At 47.0% G+C, this 27,105-nt stretch overlaps 1 protein-coding gene across 2 annotated transcripts in view; it reads left to right on the top strand.

Moving 5' to 3' along the window:
• The window catches only part of CAB39 (calcium binding protein 39), an 84,428-nt gene extending 69,849 nt beyond the window's left edge, over positions 1-14,579 (top strand). For both annotated transcript variants that reach the window (XM_041765340.1, XM_041765341.1), the window contains exons 6-9: positions 3,551-3,610; positions 7,654-7,719; positions 11,226-11,369; positions 12,015-14,579. In XM_041765340.1, the coding sequence (XP_041621274.1) occupies positions 3,551-3,610; positions 7,654-7,719; positions 11,226-11,369; positions 12,015-12,203 (459 nt within the window). In that variant the 3' untranslated portion in view covers positions 12,204-14,579. The remainder of the gene's footprint in view (positions 1-3,550; positions 3,611-7,653; positions 7,720-11,225; positions 11,370-12,014) is intronic.
• The last annotated feature ends 12,526 nt before the right edge of the window (positions 14,580-27,105 follow it).

Here is a 27,105-nt window from a genome sequence, read left to right as displayed (position 1 = left end):
CACTATAAGCCATTAAGGTAACAACACATAAATGTGTTCCATTCCAGGCGCTACACTTTAAGAGGCACATAGACAAATAGATGACTTTCAGAAGACAGTAGATGGTGAGGGGGACTCAGAACCTGTCATGCGAGGAGTGGTTAAAGGAACTTGGACGTATTTAGCCTGGAGAAGAGAAGACTCGGTAGGGACTTGCCGTGAGAGCACTACATGTATGTGAAGTGGGATCCTATAGAAAGTGGGTTGAACCTATTTCTGTCGGCTCTGACAGTTTCTGAAAATAACCTGGGGATAGGTTTGACTCTAGCACAGGGAGAACTTTCTAACCCTTAAGAGTTCCATAGGTGAGCCACACAGTTGGAACAATTGAGTCCCTTATCCTAGGACATGGTCAAGCATCAAGGATGAAATTGGGCCGTACAGCTTGCCAAGACTCTGTGAAATCGAGCCCTGAGCTCAGTGGCATTTCTTTGAAAACCCCAGGGCCGTCTTTGCCACAGGGTGTTTGAGGCCCCAACTTACTGACTTTTAGGAATCCTTTTCAATTCAGCGTACCCTAAAAGTTGGCTGCTCAATCTGCTGGGCTCGGGAGATGACCCCTACCTTTCTCCCAGTCCTCCCAAGGCCTTGGATATACTAGAATTCAGATAGGTGAGAAAGCAGAGATCTTGTTCCTCTCCACTGCTAGCTGACCCAGCACCTCGTGTTCTGGGACACATAGCACCCTGGAAATTTTGCACATTTCTGACCAATGACTGCCTGACCTTTTCCCTTTGCTCTGTTGATTTCTGCCCCCACCATGGTTTGAACTCTCTGAAGCTCTTGGCTCTAACCCGTGGGGTGAGGTTTCCTTCTCATCTCTCAGTAGGTAGAGGCTCTGCCCAGGTCCCCACCTCCTCTTTCCCTGCTTAGAATTGGCCATTTTGGGTACTGACTGTCAGCAGTTGCTCCTTTCCTGCCAGCATGTCACTCCTCTCCAGGCCCTGGTGTGGCCCATCTTGACAAGGAGCTTTCATTCTGCTGTGCATTGGAGTCTAGCTCTTTCTTCAGCAGTCTCAGAGTACCCCTTCGGTCTCTCCTAACTCAAGGCTATTCAGATTTGATTCCTAGATTGACAGTGGTTTCCTGAAGTTTCCTGGTTTCTTGAAACCAGATGGTAATAGAATCTTTCCTAGATGGAGAGATGTTAGAGCCCCCCCCCCCCATTTCCTCTGTGGCCCAACTTTGAGGCTCTTGCTCCTACTTGAGACCTTTCAGAGTGGTTTCCTTACTCAAAACTTTAGTAAAAATCTGTTGCACCACGGGTTTAGGACTTTGCTTTCTAGAGCAGTATTTTCTACCTGCCTGTCCCTAAAATCAACCCCAGTTGAGGAGCCATTGTAGCCATTGACTAGCCCAGCAGTAAGGTCCCTTCCAGTCTTTGGTGTTCTCTTCTGTTAGATTATGGTAGAACAGTGAACACTGTGTTCCTTTTGCAGTACTTCCTTATATTGGTCTCCAGAGTGATTTAGCCACAAAAAAAAGTAGAAATGACACTTAGTTTTGCATGGATCCTGACACACTAATCCCTTAATTCGCTTATTCACTTGTTCATTCTGCTTACTCCACAAGCCAGAGTGCCGACCCCATGTCAGGCACCATTCTTTTCGGCAGTGGGATTCAGCAATGAACCATGCACACCCCTGCCCTTGAGGCTCCTACACAGGGGAGATCACCACACACAGATTACAGTCACATATAGAAGGAGGAAGTGCCCTTCACAGGCTTGCTTGACATTCCCTTCGAGTTCTTGTGTACCTCTGCCCCTGATAGCTGACCCCTGTGGGCCAGTGTACTAAGATAATATAAAGTCTCCTTTCCCTTCTCTGCTCCATCTCCTACCCCACATAGGGAAGCTTCATGGCATTTCTTTTCCAGCTTCTTAAGGATGCTCAAACTCCAGAAAATCTAATTGTCGATTTAATCCCCAAGGGAGATTTGGAAAAAAATAGGTCTTTCCTGGGTATACAGTCTGTACACTATCCAGCAGTTTGAACACCTGTAAATCTTTGGGGCGGATTTAGAAGCCTTCTTAAAAGCATACTTTGAAGATGACTTGTGATGTTTTCCCAAACCTATTCCCTGATTTTGTTGGTTCATTCATTTATTTGTTAAATATTAAGCTCTTACTATGTGCTGGGCCCTGCATGGGTGCTGGGAATTCAAAGATTAGTAAAAAATAGACATGACCATTATATTTATATTACAGTCTAGCATGAGAGAGATGGTAATCAGATAATCCCGCAGACGTAGAGACAACTCTGTCCATGCTTTGGTGCTGGTGACCAGTCTGGAAGGCTTCTCTATGACAATGATGTGGGAGAAAGATTCCAGGGTGGTAGTTAGGTCAGCTGAGGGGAAAGCCTGTGTGAGGAAAGGCTTTCAGGAACGGGCAATCACAAAGTAGGTGACGGAAGAGCTCCCTGCAGGATCTCTTGAGACCTGCCAGATCCCTACGAGGGAACCAAAACTTTAGTGCCTCCCACATGTGTTTGTGCAGCATTTCCTAGAGCATTTCTCAGGACCAACATTACACTTGGACATATTTCAAGAAATACTAGTTCATTGTCACCTGGGGCCCTCAAACATAAACAGCTAAGGAAACAGGGAGAATTGGTTCAGAGAGAGGGGATCGTTGGCACTAACCTTTCCAGTAGGCGGCTCTAAAGGAGTTGTATTCAGTAATTCACCAAGTAGTGGATGGACCACATGTTCCCATTCTCTTTCCCACCTGGTGAGACCAAAGGCTAGTTCATTGCTAACTTCTAGGTCCTGAAAGGCAGAGACCACCACACCTTTTGTCTTTGTAGCCCCAGCACCCAGAACTTTACCCGGCACATAGTAGATATTTTCTGAATGAATGACCCTTAAGTGGTTTCCTGGGCTAGCCATATGGTGAGGCATCAGCTCTAGTGTGTAGTCATGCAGAATTGGACTCAAGGACATTCTGATGTTTGAATCTACATTTTTGTAGCATTAGTCTACTTACTTAGGAGCTAATGTTTATAACATGATGGGGTTTTTAAAAAACATTCTGTCTCTGAAAACAAGATTGCATTAGATATGAAACTGAATATAACAGAATTTAGGAGGAAGAAAAGGGAACCACCAATACTTTTTCTAATGAAAGAAATTTCCTCTTTCTCTACCAGGAGCAGTACTCTATTTGACATTTTACCACAATCGTTTACTTTTATTTCACTTTATTGCTTTATTCCCTTTCTTTGAATTTATATTTCTTTGAATTTTTTTTTTATATTTTTCCTTCTAAGAACTGTAGACCTGTGACTAATCGCACTCATTACAATCACAGTTTCAAATTATTAATGATTTTATTTGCTCTTACCTAGAATCAGCATTTTCAATATAGTTATGTTCAAATGTTTTTAAGTATAGTGATTTTTAACAACAGTTTTTATCAGGTAAAATGGCGTGGCATGTTTTAGGATTCTCATTTCTAAAAGAAGTTGAATGCAAAACAATTGTAAAATAGTGTATTTTCTTTCTCTAGGATTTACTTACAAGACATAAATTGCTCAGTGCAGAATTTTTGGAACAACATTATGATAAAGTAAGTATATGAAGTACTATTTTAAAATTGTACGTTTTGGGACACCTGGGTGGCCCAATTGTTTAAGTGTCCAGCTCTTGATTTCAGCTAAGACCATGATCTCAGGGTTGTGAGATTGAACCTGAGTTGGGCTCAGTCCTTGCTGAGCGTGGATCCTGCTTAAGATATTCTCTCTCTCTCTCTCTCTCTCTCTCTCTCTCTCTCTCTGTCTCTCTCAAATAAAATTGTAAGTTCTGTACCAGAAATGAAAGATTTAAATTAGATTTTTATGCCAGGTACTTACTTATATTGCATATATGGTGGTTTTAAATGGTGCTATGATCATTTCTCTACTGAAACAAGGTATAGAGTGTTAACTTGGTCAGAAGCAGAATTTTATCTTTTTGATTGACACACTACCCTTTGCATCTTTTCTTGCTTTAGGGGAGGAAATAAAAGTGCTTTGATGCCAAATGACAATATACAGTTAAGACAAAAAGAAACTGGGATCCCTGGGTGGCGCAGCGGTTTGGCGCCTGCCTTTGGCCCAGGGTGCGATCCTGGAGACCCGGGATCGAATCCCACATCAGGCTCCCGGTGCATGGAGCCTGCTTCTCCCTCCGCCTGTGTCTCTGCCTCTCTCTCTCTCTCTCTGTGACTATCATAAAAAAAAAAAAAAAAAAAAAAAGACAAAAAGAAACTTATTATCAGACTTAACTTTCTCTTCCTTTCCATCAGTTGTTTAGATTCCCCCTGCTTCCAGGAGAGTGAAGGGTGGGTGGCAGCTGCGAGGGTGAGAAGAACACTAGGCTCAGAGACTCAGAAGTCCATCCTCCGTATAAAGTGAGGACACTGGACTAGCCCAGCAGGAAGGTCCCTTCCAGTCTGAGTTGGTGTCAGACTTCTGGTACTAAAACTCCCGGAAGCTCATGAACAATTCCGAGTGCCCTTGATCCGCACAACAGCCTTCAGGCCATAGTATCACATGCTCTCCTCCACTGCGTGCCAGCTCTGCCCCCGCCCCCACTCTGCCCATGGGTGCTTCCTTCTGCCAGACTGGTTTTACTGATGTGCTGTCCACAGTCTCGTGGATGCTCTTAGAGAAGTTAGGACACTAACAATCCACTTAAAATTCCCGTCTAACCCATGAGATTTGGCTTAGGTTTTCATTCTTCCACTTAGTCATTTGAATTTTGGAAATTCTAGGTGTACACTGTTGATACTTCATTGTTCACACAAAGATTATGCAGGCAAAATCTGTGCTTTTGAACTCTTTTCTGTTCCTCTTTCCCTCCCACTCAGTAACATCCATCATGTAATGCTGAGTGCATAGGAAGTTCCTCATAGAAAGCCTCATGAGTGGCTTAAACATTGCTGGTCATATAGTTTCAGTTTTCCATTTGGATATAGTACGTTTCTTTGCATGCATGTTGGTTTAAAATGTTAGCATGGTTATCTCAGGGGTACCTTTCTGTAGCAGAAGTGTGGGCTTTGGCACCAGACTGTCCAGAGTCTGGCTTCAAGTCCCAGCCCCACCTTGGGCGGCTGCCTTCAGAATCCTCCGCCCTAAAAGAAGGCTTGTAGTAGCACCCTAACTGTTGTTGTGGGTTGTGAGGATTACTTAAGAATGTGTGCGTCGCGTGCATGACAGCAGTGCCTTGAACACGGTAAGCAGTTAGTAAAACATTGGCCAGATTGTTTTATTGACTGGCCTCAAAGATTCTGTGACTTAATATACTGGAGTCTTAGTTTTAAAGCCCATCAAAGATACCAACTAACAATGACAGTGGTTCAGTTTTGTAGTAAAATATTTTTCTACATATTATTAATGAATGACATTGGTTAAAAGAATTTTAGGAAAATTTATGGGAGGCAGCTAACAGAAGTGTGTAGACCTTGTGGTCAGATCTGAGGAAGGAAAAATAAAAAATTAAATAAATAAATAGATAAATAAATAAATATCAAAAAAAAAAAAAGATCTGAGGAAGGTAGGAGAGTGAGGAGCCAAGGAAGTGTGATCACACAAAACTATGTGATCAGAAATCCTGTATACTTGGGCCTTGAGCTTCCTAATAACCAAAAGCATAGAGGGAAACAGAATTAGTTAAACAATCACAATATCTATAAAATAAAACAAATTTCTCCCATTGGCGCTCTCAGGGGAATTCAGTCAGCACGGCATGTAGTGGACACATCCTTCGGGGTGACTGTAAGGCTGAACTGCAGTGTAGTTCCCTGAGTAGATCTTCAAGGAGCCCCAGCGGTGCCTGTCCTCGCCCCAGACTCCTAACCCAAGGACAAAATCACACATCCCTGGAGAGCACGTGGACTACATGTGTCCTCTTCAGGCGCTTCTCTGTCAGGAGAACCTCTCGCCCCTAAGCTTACTAAGAATTAGGCAGCAGAAAATTTTATCCTGCATTTTCTGTCAAGAACTTCAGAGGTCTGGGCAGCCCCCGTGGCGCAGCGGTTTAGCGCTGCCTGCAGCCCAGGGCGTGATCCTGGAGACCCTGGATCAAGTCCCATGTCGGGCTCTCTGCATGGAGCCTGCTTCTCCCTCTGCCTGGGTCTCTGCCTCTCATTCTCTCTCTGTGTCTCTATGAATAAAGAAATAAAATCTTTAAAAAAAAAAAAAAAAAGAACTTGAGAGGTCCATATTCTGTGTCACTGTCTAAAGGCAGTTCTAGTTTTAATCATTGGTTTGATGATTCTTTGAGGAGAAGGTAGCATTCACATCCTCTGAAGAAGAAGTTACCATCCCACCTCTGCCGAGAGAGAAGCAAAAGAAAGAATACGTAGGCAGTTGTGGGCTAGCTCTCAGGCAAGGGTCAGAAGACCCTTTCTGTGATGGGCCGGATAGTAGATCTTTGAGGCTTCCTGGCCACGCAGTCTCTCTAGGCTCTCCTGTCTGTTGTGTTGAGAAAGCAGCCATAAGCAATACATAAACTGACAATACGTGAGTGAGCACAACTGTGTTCCAACAAAACTTTACTCATAAAAGCAGGTGGCAGGCTAGATTTGGTTCAGGAGCTGCAGTTTGCTAACACCTGCTCTAAGTCACAGATGAATGGCTGATAAGGACCCGTGGTAAAGCAAAGGTACAAATAGTTTTAGCAAGTGTGTCTTGGCCCCTGTGTGTCCCTCATTTCCATTCCCTACCTCCTGCTTCGATCAGCTTCTTACCATGCCAGTGACGCCACGCTTGTTAGTGAGCACCATTTTGTAAATCTGGTGGACATGTGTCACTTCCTAAGTGTGTCACGTTGTGCTTTCTCTGGTCTTCACTCATGCTGTGTCCTTCCCCTTTTATCTCTGAAGAATACTCCTCCCCTTTCTAAAGGAAATCCTTGCCATTATTCAGGATTGGGCCCAAGTCCCAATTTCCCTAGGATACCCTGCCTGTTCATCAGTGCTAAATTTCTCCTCATCTGTTTTTAATTATTTTCTCCTCTTGCTTGATGCATTGACAGACCCGGTAACTTTTCTCTTTGTGGTTGTGCTTTGGACTCACTGAAGTATTAAAAAAAAAAAAAGGAATTTTCTAATCAAGAAATGAGAGAAACATTTTGAGACACTTTGAGAAACAGTTGGAGGGTAGGAGTTATGTTCTATGCATATGGAGTTTGGATGACAAAAGAGGACCAGATTTAAGCTGTATGGGCCTGGCTAGCACTGGGTAAGAGTGGGTCCCAGGAGCCGTCCTCCTGGAGGTCATCCTCGGGTGCCCTTGAGGAAGGCTGTGTGAGTGCATGAGACAGATGAGCAGCAAGTAGCCTTCGTGTGGTAGAAGTTTGTGTTCAGGGGCACCTGGGTGGCTCGGTTGGTTAAGCACCTGACTTCTGTTCAGGTCATGGTCTTGGGGTCCTGGGATCGAGCCCCACATTGCTCAGCCCCTGCTTCTCCCTGTCCCCCCGCCCCTCCCCTACTCACACTCTCTTGCTCTTCTCAAATAAGTAAAATCTTAAAAAAAAAAAAAAAAAAAAAAGTGTGCTCAAGCTTTTTAATGTTCTCTACCGATCTTTAAAATAGTAACTACTGATATGTTTTTTTTTTTTATCTTTTAGTTCTTCAGTGAATATGAGAAGTTACTTCATTCAGAAAATTACGTGACAAAAAGACAGTCACTCAAGGTATGACTCATTTATTTTACGTAGTTAACTTTTCTTCCCCTGTGTCTGAAATTGATGTGGGGAAAGGAAGATGTGCTGGTGTGAGTCCCACACCTTTGAGAGGAGAATACATTTGTTCATGGTCAAGATTTTTGTGGAAAGGAAGGAGTTCAGCCGTGGTCCACACAGGCCACCTGGCCACCTGCCTGTTAAGTAGGGATACCAGAATGGAATATACAGAATTTTGAAGAGGTCTCTACCTCTTAGCAGTGCAGTATTTTACATTTGGAAGCCTATTTTTGGAATTTAGAATTGCATCCACCAGATGAAGGCCCAGTAGCTGTGGGACAGCACAGGCTTGTAGCATGAGGGTGGTTGGGGGTGAGGGGGTGCTGACCTTTGGGACCCACAGGGAACTTTGGCCACTTTGTATCAAACTAGGGTAGGGATGGTTCCATTTTAAATTTAAATTTAAGATTTAAAACTCTGGAACAGGGTCTGGCAAACTATAGTTCATGGGCCACATCCAGGTCCCTGCCTGTTTTTGTTAATAAAGGTTTATTGGAACACAGATATATTCATTTATTTACATGAGGCTATTTCAGAGAATAATGCAGATTTGAATGGTTGCCGTAGAGACTATATGACCCCCAAAGTCTAAAACATTTCCTATCTGGCCCTTTACAGAAAGTTTGCTGACCTCTGCTCTAGAAAATTCTCATTGCAGTTAATAAAAGCATACGCCTCACTCTGTCAGTAAGTGGTCCTGACAGGAACTATAGAGGAAGTCACAGAGGATTTGGGGGGGACATCCTAATTCCATTTATACTTTTTGCCATGTCCACTTTAAATTCTACTCTGCCCAGAGTTCTTCCTGTCAGAGCTGTCTGAATTCATTTGATCAGGACTGCATTCCTGCTTCCCTTCCTGCCAGGGAGAGAGCACTCTTGAAGACCTTGTCTTTCTGTGGGAATGGACTAAAGGACATCAGGAGCATCTTTTATATTTTGTGTCCTTTGATAAGAACACTCTCTACCATCCACATTTCCAAAGCAGTCCTTTCCGTATGGCCAGCTACTTCCTTCCTTTCCCTTAAGGCTGTAACTCTTACAGTGGGGACCAGTCATAGTCACAGTTTGGAAATGTGTCCCTGCTGAAATGGTCCGGTCAGGCTGGGGCACATCCCACTCATTGCTGCTGTTCGGACCTCGCCTCCCAGCCTGGCCCATAGTCCAGCATCCAGGATCCTTAACGCCTTCCCTTCTCCAGGTGTGCTAGCTAGCAATGGCTGCGATAGGTCAGTCCTTTCATCGGGGGGGGGGGGGGGGGGGGGCTACGGTACTTCTGGCAGCTGTTTAAGGACGTTTTCTTTCCTGTACATCAGTGTAATATATATTTGTAAGATTTGTGATCTAGTATAGGCTTCGCTGTGATTCTAAACACAGTAAAGTAGCCTCTGCCAACACCCCCTTTCTGTCCAAGGGCCATGACGCCCTGTCTTCCCAGCATCACGTGGACGTGAGCAGCTGGATGGAGCCTGCATCTTCTGAGGCCAAGGATGCCAGGCAGGATTACCTAGGGTAGTAGCGTCTAGGGCCAGTATCTCTTCCCGGGAAGGGGGAGCAGGGTAGTTTATTTGGCAAATCAATAGACTTTGACCAAATTCTGAATATTTGGGCTGCTTAGATAAGGAGAAGGGCTTTCAAGACCCTTCTGCCACTTATGAATTGCCAGCATGAAAAGGAAAGTTAAGACTGCCGTTTGCAAGACCTTAGTCGTGGACATGAAGCTAGGCTTCGGCTCCTACAGTTTCGTAATACCTCATGAATGCATGGAGCAATTTTAAGGACCAGTAGTCCTTTAAAAATGGATTTTAATTTGTACTTCCTTTTTTGTAGCTACATTGGCATTTATTATCCCTATATTTATTTTACCAGCAAATGTGAATTCCCTGTTCAAAACCTCAGACTTTTATTTTTATATCTAAAGAAATTTTTTAAATTACCAATTATCCTTCTCCAGATAACCAGATGAGCCATGTTTGGTATGTCTTTGGTTTCTATGATAGAACATGAACACCAGTAAAGCTGTAACTTTCACATACTGAATAATAACTTTTGAGTCTTCGTAAGAGTAAATACTTGTTGCTTCTTTTACCTTGAAAGTTGTGTATTTCGTGATTCAGATTAATTTGAAGCCTGAGCTTAACCTTTGCATTCTTTCTATAATTTCTTTATAAATCCTAAGTAGAATAGGTTTGTTCTCCTGCACGTCAGGTTATTCTTGATTTAATATGATGACATGTTGCTTATCTAGAGATCAGTTGTCTGGAAACTTCCAAGTATCTAGAACATGGCCAGGAATCCAGAAAGGAATTTACCAAAATAACTGTATTCACGCCCTTTGCTGCCCTCAGACCTCTGTCAGACTCTGGTCTCTGTTCAGACTTATGTCGCACATGCATGGCACATAGTCACACTTTCATTTCTCACTACACTCTCGTGAGATGTAAGTCTGTTATCCATTCCCACCGTGGATGATGAAACTGCGGTGCAGGGAAATTAAATAATGTGTTCAAGGTTGCATAGCTCACAGGGAGCAGGGAGCCAGGATTTGAACCCAGACAGGCTGATGATCGGGGCCAAGCTGTCTACCACTCTGCTTCTGCCTCTGTCCCTAAGGACTGCAAGTCGACCCCTCACCCATGGCAGGCACTCTAGACCTGCGCTAGAAGTTGGCATGCGGACATGAAGGGGTGACTGCTGGTTTCAGAAAAAGAAAACTAGAACAAGCAGTGACAGTTTGAAAATCAAAGACTGATATGGTATAAGAGACTCTTTAGAACCCAATAAATCCCAGAGACAGACTGTTTTTAGCTTAATTGATGTCATTAGATGATAAAGAGTCATAAAGACAAAATTGGAGTATCTTCAGGATACTTTGCTGAAGAAAGAACAGAGAAATATCATTTTTATAAACCTTCCTGAATCAGATATGAATGCATAACTTTGGCAAGCTTAAGGATAAGTGTATGGAAGCTTTGGACCTGGAACCCTCTGTCCTGGGAAGTCCAGATAAATCATTTTTTAATTAAGATTTGTATTTAAACAAGAATTATCAACTTATAAAAAAAAAGAATTATCAACTTCTGACCATTTTCTTTGCTGGGTTTTTTTTTGTTTGTTTTTTGTTTTTAACGAGATAATGTAAATGCATATTTTAAAGAGTAGGCTCTGACAGTTTCAGATTCTGGGCCGAATGTGCCTTGAAATGTGTCAAGACCAGAGAGCACTACTGGACTCTCAGTAGGTTTACCCCCGCAAGAAAGGCCGTGTGTTTAAGTGGCCAGTAGCGGGCACTCGGTAACGTTAGGTCATAGTTTTCGCTCAGCTCATCAGTCTTTTGAATGCCTACTAATATTCTGTGTTTGACAGTGGTGATTGTAAAGTGAACTATTTTTTTAAACTTTGATTTTACTTGAAATCTTGATGATAATGTAAGAGTTAATTGTTTAAATGTCTTCTCAGCTTCTCGGTGAACTACTCTTAGATAGACACAACTTCACAATTATGACAAAATACATCAGTAAACCAGAGAACCTCAAATTAATGATGAATCTCCTACGAGACAAGAGTCGTAACATCCAGTTTGAGGCCTTCCACGTTTTTAAGGTAGAGTACTAGAACCATAAACAATATTTTCCTCTAGAATTGTTTTTTTTTTTTTTCCTTTTTTTTTTCCCTCTAGAATTGTTAATCTCCTTTCATTTACCAGTTACTGGAATATTCACCTCATTTTGGTGATCTAAGTGATACAATTCAGTCAATGTTTATATTTGTGCAGTATAACATTTAAACAAAAATAGACCCAGAAATGGTATATCATCTGGGCTGGGGACAGAAAAATTATATATTAGAGAGGAATGTCATTTATCTTTGGCATAGAATATTATTAATCACAAAGTAAAGGATAATCAATCCATTTCTTACTGCTTTTCTTGGAGGTTTCAATACTTACAATCCATTCTAACTTTTTGTACCCAGAAATAATATCTGGCCATTTTCTTCTAAAATCAGTTTATGTTTAATACCAGCTACTGAATTTCAGAGCATGAATGAATGCGTCAGTCCTTCTTGTGCCAAAACATAAAATCCTCCCCACCACCCACCATACACCCCTCTTATAAAACAAGGTCTTCCAAAGCAGAAGCCTCTGGACCGTGAGGTGAACGGGCGGCGGGCAGCTCTGCTGACTGCGGGGCCATCGCTGGGCACTTGTCCTTCCCATGTGACTCACACCAGTTTCTCTCTACACAGGTGTTTGTAGCCAACCCCAACAAGACGCAGCCCATCCTAGACATCCTCCTCAAGAACCAGACCAAACTTATAGAGTTCCTCAGCAAGTTCCAGAATGACAGGACCGAGGACGAACAATTTAACGATGAGAAGACCTATTTAGTGAAACAGATCAGGGATTTGAAGAGACCAGCTCAGCAAGAAGCCTAATTTCCAATCAACATCTAAAATATTAAATCCAAATTCAGCATTTGCTGTTAGCTATTCAGCATCAGGCGCTCTTAGCGGTTCATGAGGAACTTTACTGCTATCCTGCTGTTAAGTGAACGGTTTTTCATTTTACCTTTTTTGTTTTTTTTTTAGTCCGAGTTGGAGAACGTAGCTGCTGCTTTCTTGCACACTAGAGCACACGTGGACTTTCTCTTGATCTTTGTGTCGTTTCAGAGTTCAAGGACTCTGTTCGCTGTAGGAGTTCTGAACGTGGCTAGGTTCCTGAAGGCAGATGTGTAGATGGTGGTGTGGTTTAGGGAAGAAGGGGATTGCTGTTATCAGATTAAGCCTGCGTGTTTGCATTGATTTCTGTTAAAGATCCAAGCGTGGATTCATGGGAAGGTTATACGCCTTCGCTAAAGGAAGATGGAGCAAAGCTGTATTTGGAATCAGAGGGCAACTGTATCCAAGATATGAGCTTTTTGGGTGGATAAAGTTGACGTGCAAATAAATTGATAGCAACTTCTCAAAGGTGTGAAGCTTCATAAGGTCATAAGGAAAAATGTATATATGCTTTTCACAGCTTTCTAGAATTTTTTGACATTTGATTTTCTTGAGACTCGTAAACCTGGATATGTTGAAGGGTATTTGTTAATTTTACTTTTTGGAAGGTATTTTAAACCAGTAGAGCTAACAGTGACACCTTGCATTTCATTTCAACAATGCTTACAGGTTTCTTTTGTATATAATTCTTAGAATGCTCATTTCTTTTAAATGATTTAATTTGTACAGCAGAGGAATGTTACTGTATTAGTATGTAACTATTACCTAATATTGAGTTTTTGCAAAAAAAAAAAAATGAATGCTCATATGTAATTGAAATACTTCCGATCACATGAAAATGCTGATTTAACATTTAAGTATCACAGCATTAAAAGAAAAAATGGAAACCAATCCTTTGTATTCAGTTACCTACTGGGGAGCCGCCAGTCCGGCTACGTATTCCTGCGCAATGTTGGCCTTATTCATTTAAATGAGTTGTGAGTTTTGCCAGATATGGATGATCCCGATTATGCTAAATTACTGCTGATTCTCCGTGTGTGGGGGAAGCCTCTGTAGAGCACCTTTTCCTTCTTAGACTAAGTAATCCAGTACAATAGTTGTGAAACTGAATAATTAAAACTTTGGCTTTTCTTAGGAAAAGAAGAGTCCCTAGTCCTAGGTGTCCTATGGGGAAATTTTATTTTTTTTAATGTCCTGTTCCTTAATGCTGCAAATGATCAGTATTTATGAAGTAACTGATTTTGCACCACTTTTTGTTACTGTGACCACAGCAGAACAACGTCTCCTAGAACATATCTGTGTAAAGTTACTAGAATGGTCTCTGTTCATCTTAGTGATACAAAGATCACAACTAACAACTTAACAAATCAGAGTTTGCCAGTTCGAATTCAGCATGGCTGTAGCTGATTAAGAAATTTATATAATTACTCTTTGCTAGCCTCTCTCACTAATTGAATTATCAGCCAGCAAAATGAGACTCCCAGTGGATGTTTCAAGCGTGAGGTTTCCAGACCTCCTAGGAATACCAGTGGGGAAAATAGATCCAGAAAACATAGCTGTGTTTGTATTCCATCTCACTAAAAAGGCAGTCTACATTACAATTGGTTTTTCTGAGGCTGTCTTTTCCAAAATCTGTGTAGAATAATTGACGTTTTTCTATCGGAAGTACAGAAAGCGATCCAAGCTCCTCAAAGTGAAAATATCCAAGATGTTTAGGAAGGGAGCAGCGGACTTGACCGTGATGCAGCCTTCCGGTTCTCGTGGTCTAGTGCTCCATGTCTGGGTTTAGCGTGAAAGCGTTAGTTTCGCCAAGTGGACAAAAGGTTTCCTTGCCAGGCTCGTTCTTCGAACTTGAAACTAGAACCTAACTAGGCTTCCGCTGGGGCGTTGGCTTCGCAGCACTAGCGCCTCCGCGTGGAAGGCAGTGAGGGTGCAGCCTGTCAAAACCCACACGCTGCTGTTGCACTGGGATCCGGGCAGAGTTAAGACTCGTTTTGTTTTCGTTTTTCAACAAAAATGTGAAAACATTCAAAGTTGACAAGTTGCATTTGAAGTTATCATTTAATATATTCATATTACCAAAACTGTTATACTGGAAGTGGTTTCTTTTTGTGTTATAAAGGTTTAATTTTACATGTCAGTTACACTTACTCAATGTGATTTTTAACCCTTAAAAATAAAAAAGGTGGAGATGTATACAATTGTTAGCAATGCCGTGAAAGCATTTCCTTTCTCCTGAGGAAACAAATTTCTTATCAGAATATCTGGCTGGCCCTGTAATTTAAATTAAAATAAAATTTTGGAGAAACAGCATTGTCCGTGTCTATGGTGTCTCACAGACAGTTGCATCTGTGTGTCTGCGAGCAGCCCCGGCAGGAGACACACCGGCACAAATTGTGTCACAGCCTAACCGGAAACCGCACGCACACCTCTGCCAAGTCTTTCTTCCTGTTCAGGGTCTTATTTTTGGTGTCAAATGCGACTTCCCCTTATGTGCTGGGGCTCCCAGCTCCCTGGCCCTGCCTCTCACGGGTCAGCACTGTCGCACCTTGTGTGATGGCTTTTTTAGACCTTCGCATTTGGGGAGCGGATCCTCCACCCACGTCCCTGTTGACCTATTGGGAACGTACGAGGGTAAGAGTGGACCCCTGGGCAGGAGGGTTATAAGTCGGGGTGGCATCGCCACAGAGGCGCCGAGCGGCCGTCTGTCCTCCCCTCCACCTTGGTCTATGTGGGACCCCGCTCTCTGGGGCGATGGCACGGGACGCAAACAACCTTCTGCTTCTCTCTTCTGGGTAGTGGAGTCCCTCCTCTCCAAAGATGACAGGGTCCCGTAAGGGCAGGACCTGTGACTTGCCCTTCCTCTGACCACGCAGGAGGAGGTGGCCACGCTGAGGGCTGGCCTCAGGCGTTAGCGCACATGCCGCTCCCACCCCGCATCCACGGGGGCCACTTCCCACGCGAGGAAGACGGGGCCTCGGCCCGGGGGTAACGTGTAGCTCTTTCGCTGCGGAATCCTAAGGAGCCCAAGAGGGCGGGGCCGGAAGAGCTTCTGCGGGCTCCACGCCTGTTCGTTCAGGAGACTAGAGGCTCTCTGAGGTGATGAGGGAGTAGTGCCCCCCCCCCCCCCATACACTGGCCTCAGCTGCTGCTCGGTTTCCAAGGAATGTTCTCCCCACCGGCCACCTGTGTCCTTTACAGCAGCTTTCGGAGCCCGACACCCTCTCTCGGACCGTCCTGTTTCTAGAAGGTGTGAAGGACCCGGTTAGACGCCCCACACCCCTCAGAGCCCTCTCGGCCGGCTCCCAGCGGCCGCCCCCACGGACAGCCGTCCCTCAGGAGCCGTCTGAACGCGTCCCTCCAGCTCTGCTGTGACAGGACCATCGGCTTCCGCCTGCCGCCACCAGGCCCTGAGGACCCAGGACGCGGCTAACAGGGACACGGGCCTCCAAGCCTCTCACGGAGACTTGTCCCTGCCGGAGCACACGCTGACCGGAGCGAGGCCGGCCTGTGGCTCCACAGCTGGCAGGAGGCCTTGGTGGTGTGTTTGTCCCCGCTGACCTCTAAGGCCCCACCGATGGCCGGTCGCCTGTGTGATCATCGGGGGGGGACTTGACAGCCAGAAGGTGGAGCACAGGCCCCGAGGGCCTGGTCACCGAGTACAGTGGCCACCAGGTTTCTGAGCAGGAGGTCATGTCCTCTGTAATCAATGAAATAGTTTTTTCTAGGTCATACCCCGGGAACACAGACGCCAGAGATTTGGGGGGAAGGTTCATGTTTTTCAACATTCCTCACAAGATGAGCTTTAGCCCCTTGCTCACAGGCTTTTATCCCCTAAGTGCTTGGTGGTCTTGGAAACAGCGTGGTCCTGTTGTGTTTCAGGACCTGGGTCTTCCAGGGGGTGGACATTCAGCAGGGGTAGGGGTGCGGGTCAAGGCTACAGCAGGAGCCTCAGGGCCAGCCCAGGGGAAGCTTCCAGACAAGGACGCTGGCTCCCTGTCCTTCCTCCCTGGTGGGCGCCCCCCACCCCGCATACTCCCTCTCAATGTTGAGAGACATTTGCATCTCCCCACTTTATAAAGTCTCACCTGTGTGGAGAAGGCCGTGAGGGTCCGCTCGTGTGGACCCTTCTCCTAACCCAAGTAGTACCTTCTCTTGCTCAACTGAATCTCCGCGGGCTCCTGTGCTCTCCCGGGCCTCAGGCTGCCCCACCTTGGCCCTCTCCCCAGGGGCGTAGAGTGGGATTGGGTGCCAACCCCCAACACGGACACACTAAGAAGACCTAGCAGTGCCCAGGCCATCTCCTTAGCACCCACTTCTGCCCTCTAGAAGCTGCCCACTGTGGCCCAGGGCACCAGAAGGGTGGCCGTTACTGTCCCCAGAAGCAGCCCTCACCCCAGCCTCCTCACCCGGACCTCAGCTGGGACAGGTGCTTCCCAGGAGGAGTGAGCCCCAAAAGCACAATGCTCATGGCTTCATGGCACATCTCTCCCGATTCTTTCCCTCCAGGGCTTCCTGGGGTCAAGGCCCAGATGGTGACTAGCACTGGAACCCTGCTCCCAGGCTCCGCTTCCGGAGAAACCCGAATTAAGACACGCTCCTTTGTTCCTTCTCCTTCCCCTGTCGTCAGGCATGTCACGCGTGGGGCCTGCGAAGCCAAGCAGAGCCGCCTGCCCTTCCGTCCCTCCCGCCTCAGGACTTAGGGGAGGCTGTGGCCACGGCGTGTGTGTCAAGGCCTGACCCCAGGTACCCGTGGCCCGGGACAGGCTGCAGCCCCAGGCCTGCCGTCCGGCCAGACCCCAGGCCCCAGGCCCCAGTCAGCTGAAGCCTCCAGACACTTCTCTTTCAAAAACAGGCAGGCCCTGCTGCTGCTCCAAATCACTCTTCATGGTCGTCAAAGGTACTAGCGAGACGAGAACTCCAATCCCCTCATGCTCTGTGTCCCTCCCAAAAGGACTTTTTTGAAAAGTGTAGTATAGGGGCACCTGGGTGGCCCCGAGGGTGAGCGCCTGCCTTGGGCCCAGGGTGTGATCCTGGGGTCCACACATCGGGCTCCCTGCAGGGAGCTGCTTCTCCCTCTGCCCGTGTCTCTGCCTCTCTGTGTCTCTCATGAATAAATAAATAAAATCTTGAAAAGTGTGGTACGCATAACCCTACGAAATGACTGCACAGTTGGGAACTGGGGCCGGAATTAGCAAGTGTCTGGGTTTAGCTAAAAATCAGCCCCGGGCCTAGGGTGCGGCGCAGCTGGGCTCAGAGCCGCTCCCGGAGGGGCCCCCTGCCTGCAGGGCCTCCTCCGCTCCCCCACCCTGCGCGCAACTAGATTTTTCAAAAGATCCACCGGGTGGCAGTAGAGCTCCTGGTTTCCAACAGCAGCTGAGCCTGGAGCCCGGGCATCCAGGAGGATACAGCCCCCCCACCCCCAGACCCCGCGGTCCTGAGTGCCCACCTGTCCCGCCTCCCGAGTGCCCTTCGGAGCAAAACAAACAAAAACCAAAAAAAAAAAACCAGAGGGCAGGCAAGGACTAGAGGTAAACAAAGTGCCCGAGGGGGAGGGACAGATGCAAGATACAGATGTCACATGTGATAGGGACAGTCAAGTATGAAGGATAGAATTTAGGGGATGGGTATATGGTTGTTTTGTTTTGAAGCACCTTTATTGTTTAGGAGAATTTTAGATTTTTTTTTATTTTATTTTTATTTTTATTTTTATTTTTTTTTGAGAATTTTAGATTTACAGAAAAAAAAATGCAAAGATGGCAAAGAGAGTTTCCATCCTATTACATCGTAAATTAACGCGGCATACTGGTCATCATTCACGGACCGATATCAATGTGTCATTTTAATACTCGAAAGTTTTATTACTATTTAAAGTCCATGCTGTCCTCTAATGTCCTTAGTTTTTCCTTAATGTCCTTCCCCTGTGGCCCGATCTCACCCAGGACCCTACGTGACGTGTTTTGGTCATCGTGTCTCCTTCGGCTCCTCCTGGTGGTGCAACCTCTCAGACTCCCCTTGTTTGCCACGATGGGCATCTTGTAAGATCTCCCGCAGGTGCAACGTGTCGGATGTTTTTTCCTGATTAGAATGAGACTGTGGGGTTTGGGGTGGGAGACGACCCAGATAGAGTGCCAGCCTCGCCGCATTTATCAGGGTGCACGCAGCCCCACGACTTATCCCTTGCCGTTGACCTTGGTCACCTGGCAGAGACGGTGTGGTCGGGTTTCTCTGTGAAGCTGCTCTCTCGAGTCTGTCCTCGGAAGAAGTCACCGTGTCAGCCCCCACTCCGGGAGGGGGGATCAGGCTCTGCTTCCTTGGGAGCAAGTAGCAAGGGTCTATATGGATTAGTTGGAGTTTTTCTGCATGAGAGATCTGTCTCTTCTCCCCATTGTGTCCATTTTCCCCTATAAACTTCCCTTGTAGAATTTTCTTCCCATGTGAAATGTTTCGTTATAAAGTGGGGTGGACGTTATAAAATGGGAAACGCCTGGGTGGCTCAGCGGTTTGGCGCTGCCTTGGGCCCAGGGCCTGATCCTGGAGACCTGGGATCGAGTCCCACGTCGGGCTCCCTGCATGGAGCCTGCTTCTCCCTCTGCCTGTGTCTCTGCCTCTCTCTGTGTGTGTCTCTCATGAATAAATAAATAAAATCTTTTAAAAAATAAAATAAAATAAAATGGGGTGGAAGCAAAAATAAATGACCCAAAAAGGGATGTTATATGCCCAAGTGCAGATCCTGCTGAACCCCAGGCGAAGCGCCACGTGTCTGGGGGAGACTGGGCTGCATGCACAGCACTGCTACGGAGTCCGCACTCCACCGCCACATGGATGTCCAGCAGCAATCCTGGGGGTACCAGGCCCGTGCCCGAACACACGGGGGCCCGCCTGCCAGGGCCCCCCACCTCGGCTCTGCTCCCCTAAGGCAACAACCATCCTGAGTTGGTGCCTCACCTCCCACCCCCTCCTCCCATCCCATCCGGGGCAAATTCTGTTCTGCTTTGAAATGTGTTGGTCTCAGGGTTGCAAATCCAACATCCTTGGAAAAATTATGACAAGCCTTCTAAAAATCCTAAGAAAGCTCTCTCTCCCCCTCTTAGGAGACAGACTTAGAAATTCAGTGGTGTGAGGATGCAATACGGAGTCAGTATTGATTTAATGGACATTTTGCGGTAACTGGCAGGTAAATGTTTGCCGACCTTCTCCACCTAAGTCCTCCTAAAGCGTCCAAGTCAACAGATCCCCATTCTTTCAAGGTTCTTGGTTAATGGCCAACCATCCTCAGAATATTGACTGAGTGATTACCAAGTGCTCTACAAGGGTTAACTCAATCCTCATGACACCCAGATGGATAGATCTTCTAGGATCCCGACTTTACAGATGAGGAAACGGAGGCACCGAGAGGGTAAGCCACTTGGCCAAGGCCACACGGCAGTAGGTAGCAGAGCCAGAAGTGGACCCCGCAGGCAGGATCTCTTTTCTTTAGTCCGACGCCCTACACCCTCTTCCAGTTGCCTGGTCTTCCTCCAAAAATCATCAACAAGCAGATCATTGAGGCCCGACCGTCGCCAGCTAGACCCTAACACCCAACCTTTACTGCTCACCTGCTTGTTTGCACCCATCAGCCTTTATCCCACATTGTTCCTCGAACTCTTCTTTCCCACCAATCTCTAAACTCAGGCCAAACCCTGGTGGGCATCGCATCACCAGACGGGACCAAAACTACCCAGCAAGCAATAACTGCCCAGAAGAACTCGTGGGGGGTGGGGGCAGCCCCTGGGCTCAGCGGTTTAGCCCCGCCTTTGGCCCAGGACGTGATCCTGGAAACCCAGGATCGAGTCCCACGTCGGGCTCCCTGCGTGGAGCCCGCTTCTCCCTCTGCTTGTGTCTCTGCCTCTGTCTCTGTGTGTGGCTCTCATAAATAAATTTCAAAATCTTTAAAAAAAAAAAAAAAAGAGCTTGTGGGCCCAGACCACCCAGAGCAGGTGGTGCTCACTGCCCCCCCACCCCCCAATTGACGATGCCTGCACAGATAGGCCAGAGCAGGGACCCAGGGGGTGACCCAGTCACCTTTACCTCATTATAGTACTAAAATCCCCACCCGAGGAGGAGCATGAGGCTCGTTTATATGAAGACAAGGTGCAGATAGGCGAGTTTGCCTAAGGCGCGTGTATGACCTTACACCTGCCTCTATATACAAGGACCAGGCTCTTCTTTTCTACTTTTTTTTTTAAGATTTTATTTATTTATTTATTCATGAGAGACACAGAGAGAGAGAGAGGGGCAGAGACACAGGCAGAGGGAGAAGCAGGCTCCATGCAGGGAGCCCGACATGGGACTCGATCCCAGGTCTCCAGGATCACACCCTGGGCCAAAGTCTGCGCTAAAACCGCTGAGCCATACGGGCTGCCCCAAACTCCCCTTTTCTAAAGCGTCACCCTAACCCTAAATAATCCCATTCACTCTTGCTGGGGAGGCCCAGCTTTGGAAATGACTCCCCTCGATCATTTCATTCCCTGCAAATCAAGTTTCCTCTGTGTGACAGCCCTGCCTGCTGTCGTTTCTACCTGTGACTCACCAACGAGCAAACTCATGGCAGTTCAGTGACACAAGGGACGGTGGCGAAGGGGTCTCAGAACCCCACCCGCTCTGATCAACTGTTTACATGAAATGCAGGAGAGGGGCGGCTGTGGGGCTGGCGCTCACTTTCCTCAGAGGTGCAGTGGCTGAGGCCACACCTGGAAGCCAGAGTGGGCAGGTGACGTGGGCTGCAGGGGCTCAGACTCGGCCCAGGTTTTCCGGCTTCCACGCAAAGAATAAGGAGCAGCCCCAGGCAAGCGCTGGGGTGTGGGGTGGAGGGGCCTCCCCAGGATGAGGGTGGGCAGGGGGCCCAGGCGGTGTGGCTGTGATGCCAGGCCTCAGAGAGCTCCCTAAGGCCACCCACCATGGCCACCAGAGAGACCGGGGAGGGGGGGCACGTGGTGTGGACCAGCCTGGGTACCAGGGGATTGCATCAGGCCTGGACCCAGCACCCAGGGATCCACGCGGCCCCCAGAGAGGCTGTGGGTCTGAGCTGGGCTCCCAGTTTGTTGTCCATCCCTCTCCTACCTATCACACCTTATGTTTCTGGGTCTGTCCCTGGCCCCCCACTAGGCCATCAGGGAGGTCAGGGGTCCGGCATCACTGGAGCCAGGCCGAGGGAGCCCAGGACACCGCTCCCGGGGCACCGTCGCGTTCCTGTCCGTTCCGGCTTGTCTATGTAATCTGACAGTTTCCCAGCAGATGGCAGGGAAGCATCTCGGGGACGAATGTCCACAAAACACCATCAGGGCTGCCACTCAGTGATGGACCGAAAGAAGAGGACCCACAGGGGCTGAGAGGGAGGAGGCCGCCCACCCCTGGCTGGGAACCTGAGGTTTCCTGGGTCCCAGAACCGAGCAACCAAACCCCGGGAGCAGGTGCAGGCGGGGATGCCTTAAAGATGGCCCAGGTCTGGCAGAGGACAGGTGGGTGCCCACCCTCTCATCAGACCTTCCCAGGGGGCCTCTGCCCGTGGCCCGTTACCGCCCAGGGACCAGGCAAGGGGGGCACGTTCGAGAGCTGCCCCGGGGTGTCTGAGTCTGGCCGGGGGAAGCCTCCCATGGTGCAGGGATCTCTGCGTCCCTCCTAAATGCGGGCAGACGAGGCAGGAGCACAGGTGCCTCCCGGCTTGGAGGTCGAGGTGCTCCTGGAGGCCCAGTTCGCGCTCAGCGGCCTGTGTGGAGGCTGCACGGAGGGAACACCAACAACTGAGGGCCCCTGGAGCCTGGGACAGCACGCGAGGTACTTCTGGGACAGCAGTTGGGTGTTCCTCCCCAACTCGGGGAGATGCTAGGTGCAGGCTGGGGGGCACGCGGGAGCCTGGGGGCTGAGGACTGAGGCTCTGGGGGTGAACTGAGGCAGCCTCTGGAACCCTGAGGTGCTGCTGGTCTGGGTCAGGGCACTCCTGCCACGGATGGAGAGACTTTGCAAGGACAAGGGGAAATCAGGCAGATCTTGGAAAGTCGAGAGGACTCGTGGGACAGACTGGAGTCCGGAAGTGCCCCAAACAAAAGAACAGTTCCCTCGGCCCAGAAATTCCCTCCTCTGAGGTGGGTGGAGAAAATAGTGTAGAAGATGGTCAATAGAAGGATGGTCAATAGAAGGAAGGTGGATAATCCCAACAACTCACATGGTGACTGGATTCTGGGGCTCTTCCAGGATCTAAACACAGACCTTCCCCCTTCACCAAAATGTCCTTGAATGGGATCTAGACTCAACTGTAAAAAAGCAAGATTTATGAAACTTCCCAGAGGATAACATAGGAGAAGTGACCTTGGATATGGGGATGACCTTTTCGATACAACCAGAGGCATAACTCACAGAAGACACGAATGATAAGCAGGACTTCATTAAAAGCAAAGTCTTCTGCTGGCAAAAGACATTCTCCAGAGAACAAGCAGCAAGCCACAGCCTAGGAGAAAGTATTCGCAGAAGACACATCTGACAAAGTACTATTATCCAAAATATACACAGAACTCTTTAAGTCGAAAAAAGCCCGATTCAAAACCGGCTCAAAGATCTTATTAACAGACACCTCATCAAAGAAGACATTCCGATGGCAAAGAAGCGCATGAAAAGATGCCCTACATTGCATATCATCAGAGAAATACAAATTCAAACGGCAGTTTTGATGCCACTGCACTCCTATTAAAATGACCAAGATTTTTAGGGCAGTGAAAAGAAAAATGATGGATATGAGTCATTATATATTTGCCCAAACCCTTAGAATGTACAACAGCAGGAGTGAAGGCTGGTGTAAACCATGGGCTTTGGGTGACAATGACACGTCCCCGCCGGTTTATCACCTGTAACCAATGTCTCACTCCAGTGGGAGATGTTGATGGTGGGGGATTCGGTGCATGAGTGGGGGCAGATGGTATATGGGAAATCTCTGTACTTGCCCCGCAATTTTACTGTGACTCCGAGATGGTTGTATAAAAAAAAAGGGGAAGTCTTGGGGCACCTGGGTGGCTCAGTCAATTGAGCATCCAACTCTTGGTTTCGGCTTAGGTCATGATCTCAGGGTCATGAGATCAAGCCCCGTGTGAGGAGTCTGCTTGGGATTCTCTCTCCCTCACTCTCAGCCCCTTCCCCTGCTCATGCTCTCTCTCTCTCTCTCTCTCTCTCTCTCTCTCTCTCTCTCTCAGAGTAATAAATCTTAAAAAAAAAAAAAAAGTCTTTTTAGAAAACCTGGGGACTTTTACTAAAGAGATGGAAACCATCAACTCTTGGACTTAAAATAGTCTTTCAGAAAAGGACGTATCAAAGGGAAATCTAAACATTCAGAACAAGTGGAGCTGATGGCAGCATCATAAGAAACGTTCAGTCTTTAGAAGATGCATTAAAACACGGCCACATACCTGCGACTGGAGCAACCTTCAAAATAGATCAGAAGGGGGAAAAAAAGGAAGAGCTTTGGACAATACTACAGATGTTTTGGAGGAAGATGATGATCTTTGGGGATGCACGAAGTTGCTTTCACAAGAAGCCAAAGAAGGGAAGGGAGAGTAAAGTGAACAGACTGAACAAAGTGAAATGTTCCAAAAACTCTGAAAAAAAAATCAGATCATGCCTCTAGGGGACCACTGGCTAAGGAGGAGTAACTGGGTGATGGGCTTGGGTGGGGGAGCGGGGGAGACAGCCTGGATGGTGGGGCTGGGACCCAGGTGTAAGCAGCACAGCAAAAACGGACACTTCTAGACTAATCAAAGAGGCACCTAAAGAAACTGATGGATGCCACTCACATAAAGCATTATTTCAAAAACACTTTATTATTTTTTAAGATTTTTAAAATTTATTTATTCATGAGAGACACAGAGAGAGAGGCAGAGACGCAGGCAGAGGGAGAAGCAGACTCCCTGCGGGGAGCCCGATGTGGGGACTCGATCCTGGAACCCCAGGATCACGCCCTGGGCTGAAGGCAGATGCTCAACCACTGAGTCACCCAGGAGACCCTCAAAAACAGTTGAAGGAAATCAGATGCACACTAAATCAGCTAAAGAAGAGGAAATAATCAGTGTCCTGGTCTGTAAAAGTCTCTAAGCTTCCAAAGCTTCGCTGATGTCAGGAAAACAGAGAAAGGGAGAGACAGGAGCACCAGCAGATATTTCAAGTGCTTCCTGAATTACAGCAAGACAATCACACAAATGCTCACCAAACCTCCAAGCTATGGGGAATTTGCCCTTTAACGTTAGAGGAGACTCTCTCCCAAGCAGATGGCAGGGCCAGCCGCACAGACAGACGGAGGCAGAGGAAGAGCCAAGATTCCGTCGGGCAAATTCCAAAGGATCCTGGGCCATTGCTGAAGCCCGCTGATTCCCCAGGAGAGAAAAAAACTCATGGTGATGGGCTGAGAGCACTGGTGGCTGGAAAAAGAAAAACAAACAAACAAACCAAAAACTGTTGAACACTGAAAAAGAACATTCATACATTGGACGAAAATTACTGGGGAAGGACATACATATTTTGAGGCGTATCCTAACCTCCCTGATGTTTTACCGGGGCATTTGGCAGAGGCCAGGAGGCCGGCTGGAGAGCGTGGCCTGATAAAATGCAGGATGCCCAGTTAGACTGATAAATAAATATCTCTTCAGTCTGGTGATTTTTTAAAATTTTTTTAAGATTTTATTTATTTTTCATGAGAGGCAGAGACACAGGCAGAAGGAGAAGCAGGCTCCCCACAAGGAGCCGGATGTGGGACTCAATCCTGGACCCTGGGCTCAGGCCCTGGGCCAAAGGCAGATGTGCTCAACTGCTGAGCTACCCGGGCATCCCAGTCTGGTGATTGATCATCAGCATCAAGGGGGGTGAATCATGTTGGTCACTTTACCTCTGGCCTTCCTCCCCCAAACCCCCAACCCCCATCTGATCATAACAAGAAAATCCCTTAGCGGGACACTCTACAGAGTATCTCAAAACCACCAAGGTCACCAAAAACAGGGAAAAAAATCTAAGAAACTGTCACAGCCAAGAGGAGCCTAAGGAAATTGAATGACTAAATGTCATGTGGGATCGTGGGTGAGATCCTGGAACAGAAAAGGCACATTGGGTAAAAACGAAGGAAATCTGAATAAGGAAGCATGAGCCGTTAGTTAATAATAAGATTCATGATGGGACTAAGAGCACCATCCACGGGTAAGATGTTAATTGTGAGGGAAATTGGGTACGGGGCGAAAGGGAACTCCTCTGTCCTATATTTGCAGTTTTTCTGCAAATTTAAAACTGTTCTCAAAAAAATGAAGTTAATTTGTTTAAAAGTTTCCCAGGGCACAGGAGATGCAAGTAACATTACCAACCAACCTGCCATAATTGACATTCGTAGAACTGAAAACCCCAAACTGCACAAAATAGGCAGGTTTTTTTTTTCAAGTGCACAGGAAATGTTTGTCAAGATCAACTAGAGGTGGGACCACCAAGTGAGAGGCTCAACAAATCTGAAAGGAAAGGGATTTAAACTATTTAGTACATTCTCTGAACACAATGGAAATAAATTAGAAGTCAATTACGTAAAGATAGCTCTCAAATCCCCAAATATGTGGGAGTGGAAGAACACTTTTCACAATAACCGTGTGGAAAAAAAAAAAAAAGGAATCACAAGGGAAATAAAATATTTTGATATAAATAAAAACCTAACAAATCAGACGTCATCCCAACCTCTGGCTTCTTCATCCAGGTGACTTGATCTAGCCCCACAGCTTCAAATTCTGTCTGTAAGAGCTGAATCCCACATTTTTATCTCCAGCCCAACCTGCTTGCAGAGTTCACAGCTCAAGCTGCTATTGGATGTCTCCTGGATGCTGAAAGAGCATCTCAAATGCCAGATAGCTAAGAAAACTCTCGACTCATCCCCCATTTCCTCACTATCCATCCCGGTCCTTAGGCCCCAAAACCAGGAATCATCTTTCCTTCCTCCCTTCCCCCAAGGTCTGGTCTCTCCCCACATTCTTCTGACTCTACTTCCAACCCACCTTGAATCCACCCACTTCTCTTTCTATCCCAGAATATAAAGCCTGTATTTATAAACATTTCCTTTTTTTTTTTTTAAGATTTTATTTATTCATGAGAGACACCGAGAGAGAGGCAGAGACACAAATAGAGGCTCCCTGTGGGGAACGCAGGCTCCCTGTGGGGAACCCAATGGGGACTCCATCCCCGGACCCCAGGATCATACCCTGGGCCAAAGGCAGATGCTCAAGCACTGAGCCCCCCAGGTGTCCCATCCACAAACATTTCTTGCAGTAAGTCATCTTTTCCACCACCACACTTTCATTCTTTTCAATTTCGTCCTAAGGATACCCTGAATCTCCCTGTAGGTGTTCGCTCAGGCTGCCATTACAAGGACCCCAGACTGTCTCCCTTTAAACAACAGAAAATGGGGCCACCTGGGTGGCTCAAGGGCTCAGTGGTTGAGCATCTGCCTTCAGCCCAGGGCCTGATCCTGGAGTCCCAGGATCAAGTCCCACGTCACTCCCTACATGGAGCCTGCTTCTCCCTCTGCCTGTGTCTCTGCCTCTCTCTCTCTTTCTCTCTTTCATGAATAAATAAATAAAATCATTAAAAAAAAAAAAAAAAAACAGAAAATGACTTACTCACAATGCAGGAGGCCAGAAATCCAAGATCAGGCTGTTGTCGGGGTTGCTTCCACCGGAGGCCTCCCACCGGGGCTTGTTGAGGGCCGTCGCCTCCCCATGTCTTCTCGTGGCCTTCCCTCTGTGGGCCCATGTCCTAAGGGCCTCTTCCTAGGAGGACTCCTTGGGAGTCCTAA

The sequence above is a fragment of the Vulpes lagopus genome, chromosome 8 (assembly GCF_018345385.1).
Source record: "Vulpes lagopus strain Blue_001 chromosome 8, ASM1834538v1, whole genome shotgun sequence".
NCBI classification, from domain to species: domain Eukaryota; kingdom Metazoa; phylum Chordata; class Mammalia; order Carnivora; family Canidae; genus Vulpes; species Vulpes lagopus.
This window is presented reverse-complemented; position numbering and strand designations above follow the sequence as displayed.